This window comes from Borostomias antarcticus, assembly GCF_949987555.1.
Source record: "Borostomias antarcticus genome assembly, chromosome: 18".
Classification (NCBI taxonomy): Eukaryota; Metazoa; Chordata; class Actinopteri; order Stomiiformes; family Stomiidae; genus Borostomias; species Borostomias antarcticus.
In genome coordinates this window covers 15,693,088-15,699,087 of record NC_140251.1, presented here as the reverse complement: position 1 = coordinate 15,699,087, position 6,000 = coordinate 15,693,088, and the positions used below count along the sequence as shown (strand labels likewise).

Here is a 6,000-nt window from a genome sequence, read left to right as displayed (position 1 = left end):
GGTGCCTTGGCCCGATAAGACTGCTCCTCCTCCTCCAGCTAAAGGCAAGCATAGCCATCAAGGCTAACCAGCCCCAGGATGAGGCCTTGTGCTGGGTATAAACACCTGGAGGCCCAGGTCCTCAGGGTATTACAGTATTGCCTCCAGCTCCAGGTTGTCCAACTCCCGACTCTGCTCTGCCCAAACCCCATGTTCCACAGCCCCCGAGGTCAGGCACACCTCTCCTCTCAGTAACCACCCTCAGCTGTGTGCACACCTGCCTGACCCCTGACCTCTGGGGAGTAGTGCCCTATGGCCTGCGTTCCTGACACACCGTTTCCCTCAAGGAAAAAAGGCTTCTCTCTCCGCTGGTTAACCACCTGCAGCTGTAGGAACCGCTGATAACAATCACTCTGCATATGTGGCCTTGAAGGGATAATTGACAAATTGTGTCAAGTGAACCGCAGAAAGGCTGTGTGGTGTGTGTGTGTGTGTGTGTGTGTGTGTGTGTGTGTGTGTGTGTGCGCGCTATCGGTAGAGGACCATGAGAGGTACCAGGGATAGGGTGCTGGTGTGACACCTGCTGGTCAACACTTTGTTTCTAACCTGTAGGCTACATGGATGATCGCGTCATGTTCAGTCCTACAGTAAGAATGAAAACTGAGCAAGACGCCTCTCCTTTGGGTTGTAAAAGCATGTTGAAGCTAAAATTAGTCTTCTGAAATCAAACATCACACCGCATCTTATAGAAGCAGGATACATGTGTGATCACCTATACTTTCTCATAATACAGAGTTGCCCTGCCAGCCCCGTTATTGCGCAAAGATAAGGCGCCCAGTGCGCACGCGAGGTTTGGGCAAGTCAGTGCGCGTCTAATGAAAATCACGACTACACGAACATTGGCAGGCAGCTCCCCTGCTTCTTACCAAGAATGTCAAAACGCTCCTCTCGCTAGCTCACAGCTCCGCGACTATTGGTGTCTGGCTTTTTTTTGTCCATTGTCTTCATCACCAGAACCTCCCTCTTGTCAAAGGGACTGTCGAGGAACGCCGGAGCCCCGTCACCTTGCTCAGCTTTTTGCCGGAGTCTGAGAATTACTCTCTCTCTCTCCTCAACTCACTAAGAGCCACGGAACAACGCTCTCCTCTCACGCTCCAGTAGGCTAGAACTGCACACTGAGGCGGTATAATCGAACTTCGAAATCCGCTCACATCCCGGGATGGATTCGCGGTTTCCCACGCCGTTTACAGTCAATGCTAAATAGTTTGGTGGAATTCAGGAGTTGGAGAGGTAGACGAATTTACTCTCAAATTTTCTCTGTTCTGTTTCCTTTTAAGAGGTGGACCAGGAGGCCCTGTCCAGACTCCACCATGGGAATATATTTGCACTTAGTGCTTTTGCAGTATTTAGTCTCCGGTTTTGTTTGCAATGCCGTCGCGTTCGTCGAGGAACCCACTGACAGGGCAGCGAAGTCGGACGGGTATTGCGGCAGGATTTTACGGGCGCAGACACAGGGCACGCGGAGAGAAGGCTACAATGAGTTTCGACTGCGAGTGGAGGGAGATCCTGAACAATACCAACCGGGAAGCACTTATAGAGGTAGGCAAACATTAAGCTAAATCATACACGTTTACATCAAGGAAAACTTTCAACAAGTCACGTTTTGATCCGTGCGTGCCAGTCATCGCCAGTGCGTAAATGTCGTGCCAAATGAATCGTACAGTCCGTAATGCGTTCAAAACAGTTGTATTAACCACCAATTAACTTTAAACTTTTTTTCTTGCGACGTTAGTACTACTACACCAGTTTACTGCTACACATGCATTGCTTTGAACAAAGGTAAAATCCTCTCTCCCAAGTCTATTCGTCTATTCTGGATGGATTGCAATTTTCAGTTCAGCTGGTAGCAGCATCATGCTACCTCCTGAGTGTATATATATATATATATATATATATATATATATATATATACAGCAGAGAGGGAAACACCGGGGAGGTAATGAGCAATGTTTACCCCCTGACTACAGTACCCGGAGCCCACCAACTCCACACCATACAAAATCTTTCCTATTGACTATCTTACGGACCAATAATCTAAGTATTAGGTTCAAGTCTTTATTTTATTCCTTGCATCCTACAGTATCTCTTAGTACCTCAGTACCTTTTTCTAAAAAATAAAAAAGGCTTTAAAAAAGAATGAATGTGCTTCCTTAAAAGGAAAGAGAAAGGATGTCAGGATCGAAGAGATACCGCCTTCGTTATCATGTCTGACCTATATCCCCTGACCTCTCCTCCCTCTCCTCCTCTCCTCCATCTTCCCCTCTCCTCCTTCTTCCCTGCTTCCTCCCCAGTGACCCTGTTGGCCACCAGCCCTGCTTACTTCAGGGGCTTCACACTCATCGCTCTGAAGGAAGGCAGAGGGGGCACCACAGACGAGCACTACGCCGGGCATTTCCAGGTACAGTAAGATACACACCACATGATCACTAGGAGTACGCTTTGGGGATCGAACTTATGTTTACCATTAGACCAAGTCTATCATTAGACCAAGATCTGCAACATTTAGCTTCAGGACTGCTCTAGGTCAGTCTGTCTGAGTAAGAACAGAACATACAGTAGTCCAACTCCTTATCGCTGAGCAGCCAGCAGAAAGGCTAATATTATATTTATTATAATATTATATATATAGGGTCATATTCTCTAAAAGCTCTGTTAGGGAGCAGCTAGATGAGAGCGGGGAGAAGGAGAGATCTCCTGAAGAGAAAACACTCTTCCTCAGTTACCTCAGCATGTCAACAGGAAGTACTGTACCCCTCCCACGACATCCTGCCCAGTCTGACCCCACGCTCCACTCTGCACCCTACTTCCACACTGTACAGCGCGCAGCGTGAGACCACTGAGGTCTCCCGTCAACCATCCCGTTTGAATCCCGAATCCACCGTCAGAAACGTCCAAGCTACTTATTATATCGTTTTCAGATTAAACCCAAAACACAGCATTTCTCTGAAGGTAGTGATATGAAGGTAGTGATATTGTGGCGTGTGTTTTCTTAATAAGGCTGGTTGGACTGTATTGTAAGCAGTGCCAAATGAATGCAGGCTGTTCCCCGGCTGACAGCGCTAGCGGCTGCTGGCTGCTCTCCTGGAATGTGACCGTCTGTTGTCCCCCTCTAAACACAAACCTCTCGCACATTAAAGTTTTACTACCTCCGAGAGTTGCTTTGCTTTTATGTTGCAAGTAAATACTGTGTACTCTGTATCTCTTTCCCTGGTTATGACGGAAGGGGGGGGGGGGGGGGGGGGCAGCAATGCCAGCCACAGGGGAACTAACACAGATTTCTCAACCCCTTGTTTAACTGCCAGGGACCAAACCCCGGTTGTCCCATTAGACCAAGACGACATGGTTGTCGTCCGATGGCAACGTTACAAAGCTTATCCATCTGAGGATTAGATTAGAGGATTAGATGGGGCCGCCTAATCATGAGTGGCGAGTCCCCAAACCGCCTCCACCACTCTCAGTTCTCTTTATCTGGGCCAGATTGATGTTATGACAGTACACAAGGAGGAAAGCACAGTTTGTTTGGGTAGAGAGGAGATGAGAGGAGACTAGATATTATCTGCTGTTGACGGAGATTAGAGGCATCTCCATGGTGCGTATTAGAAAACGCCCCACACACAGGTCACAGAGTTCACACTGACGACTGCTGGAGCACCAGATGAGGAGGAGGCCTGATATGAGAGCCAGAGGCATAATTGTTTTGTGTATGTGCATATTTGTGTATGTGTGTGTGTGTGTGTTTGTGCGCGTGCTTGCATATGTATGTGTGTGGGTGTGTGCGTGTGTGTGTGTGTCAGATCTATGGTCAAGGTCTTTGCTATGTTTTATTCTGTATGTATATTAAGTATGTGAAATATGCTCTCCGAGTCTCTCTGTCAGTCTAATATTGTTGAGAGGCCGGAGAGCAGAGCTCAATTCCTGGCTCAGTTTTTGTTCCATCCTCACTTTTATTTTCACCCGCATCAGCGATAGACTTCAACTTTTCACACTTTCCAACAACAGTCCTAAGCTCTCCAAGAGTCGGACAGGGCAGTCGTAACAGTCGTTTGTATCACTGAGAACAGCAGAGAGAAAAAAGAGCACAGTTCAGCCCAGTTTGTCACGGGTGTACATGTGTGAGTGAAATGGCCACTTTGACCATTATAGAGCACTGTCCTTCAGTTAGAGCACTGTGGCCTAATGAGGTCACTTCCCCATGGTCATATAAGTGGCTTCACACCTCTTTGTTCTGAACCAACTAGCAAAGCCAGCAGGAGGGCGGTCACCACTGTTGGACAGGAAGACGAACTGAAAATACTACATTTAGCATTAAAAGTTGTGTTTCTCTATATGTTAGACTACATTGAATGCTTTTAATGCTCATATTGATGCGTGTTTTATGAGTGATATGTTAAGGGTAGAGTGGTGTCGATTGGCGTTGATGTAAATTACTTAGTTCCTAAAGAATGTTGATTGTGGTCTTATCACGTCCTCCCCATACTGTCGCTCTCTGCTTCATTAAAGATTAAATGAAAAACCCCAAATCCTTGGAACCTAAATGTAGTTACTGACTCACAATAGAAGCTGCTATTCGTTGGAGATATGGACACAAAGAAGCAAAGAAGTGGGTGTTACAAAATAGTTAAGAATAGGAAGGAGCTGAAAGGCTTTAATCATCGGTTCTCATGTTTATGTTTTTCATAATTGAATGCTACACTGATTAGAAACGGTTTTGAACCATGTATAAATTGCAGATCCACACAGCAAGGCTCCGAGGACACAATGGTGATGTGAGAAATGTGTAGTCTAATAACATTTGATATGAGACAAGGCTGTGACCTCCATGGAGATCTGCAGTAAAATAATTTTTTGACTGATAGGAGGCTTCAAGGCAAAGTATTGACACGCCAGAGATTTGCTCGGAGAGGGAGAGAAGAAATCCGTCACTTTCTGAAAAACCGCCGCACGCATGTATTGATGTGACATTTAAATCTCTGCATGCGTGTCAGAAATCTCGCTCGCGCCTCAAGATCTGCCCCTCTGCCGTCCATAGCCTTCATACAGCAAAGCAAACTGGATTTCCCAGTGTTGATTTTCCCTGGGGAGCCGGGGCCCGGGGCCGGCTGAGTGCTGTGTGAATCCTGTCCATCTGGGTCTCTGCTAGATTGGCACTGGCAGGCAGGCGCTGAGCAGCATCTGTGTTTGCCCTGTCACAGGGGACAGAGGGACTAAGAAAACAGCAGCATTCAGCTGCTCCTCAACAAACTCCAGACCCCGCTGTACACACACACACATACACGCACATGCACACAAACATAATCACATGCATACTCACGCGCGCACACACAAATATATATACACACGCACGCACACACAAACACACACACACACACACACCATACTCAGGCACAGAGGAGCTCTGAGGGAGAGAGAGGAGATAGGAGAGAGTTGACTCAGCCAAGCCAGGAGCTACAATTACAACAAATGCTCCACTACTTTCCCAGCCTCTCCCTCTCTCTCTCTCTCTCTCTCTCTCTCTCTCCCCCCATGTCCATCCCCCCCCCCTCTTCTTGTATCCTTCTCTTCTCTTTCTTCCTCCCTCCATCTTTGCCTCTCTCTCTCTCTCTCTCTCTCTCTCATCCTCCATCTCTCCAGACTGGCTGCAGCCCAGCTAAGATATGACAGCCACTTAGCAGCAGTTTGGAGGGGAAACAGTTTGTAGTGCTCTGCTCCCAAGGGACAGATCCCTCTAGCCTAGTTACAGCACAATTACTTCTCCCTCCCACTGTTGGAGAAAATACCTGTCATCTGGGAGCACTGGAGGAAGCACTTTTTTCACTAATGAGCGGAGAGGGAATGAAGGGTTTTGTCAAGTTATTCAACCTGCCGTTCAGCCTCTCTATCAATTTCTTGATTCTCTCTGTATAACTGATTCTGTCTGCCTATCTGTTTGACTATCTTTCTCCCCTCCCCCCTTTCTATATC

The 6,000-nt window shown here is 47.3% G+C and overlaps 1 protein-coding gene across 1 annotated transcript in view; it reads left to right on the top strand.

Annotated features, from left to right (window-relative positions):
- The first annotated feature begins 1,210 nt into the window (after nucleotides 1-1,210).
- Nucleotides 1,211-6,000, top strand: part of LOC311320821 (spondin-1-like) — a 49,985-nt gene continuing 45,195 nt past the window's right edge. The window contains exons 1-2 of the mRNA XM_084452664.1: nucleotides 1,211-1,578; nucleotides 2,331-2,437. Coding sequence (XP_084308790.1) covers nucleotides 1,233-1,578; nucleotides 2,331-2,437 — 453 coding nt within the window. The 5' untranslated portion in view covers nucleotides 1,211-1,232. The remainder of the gene's footprint in view (nucleotides 1,579-2,330; nucleotides 2,438-6,000) is intronic.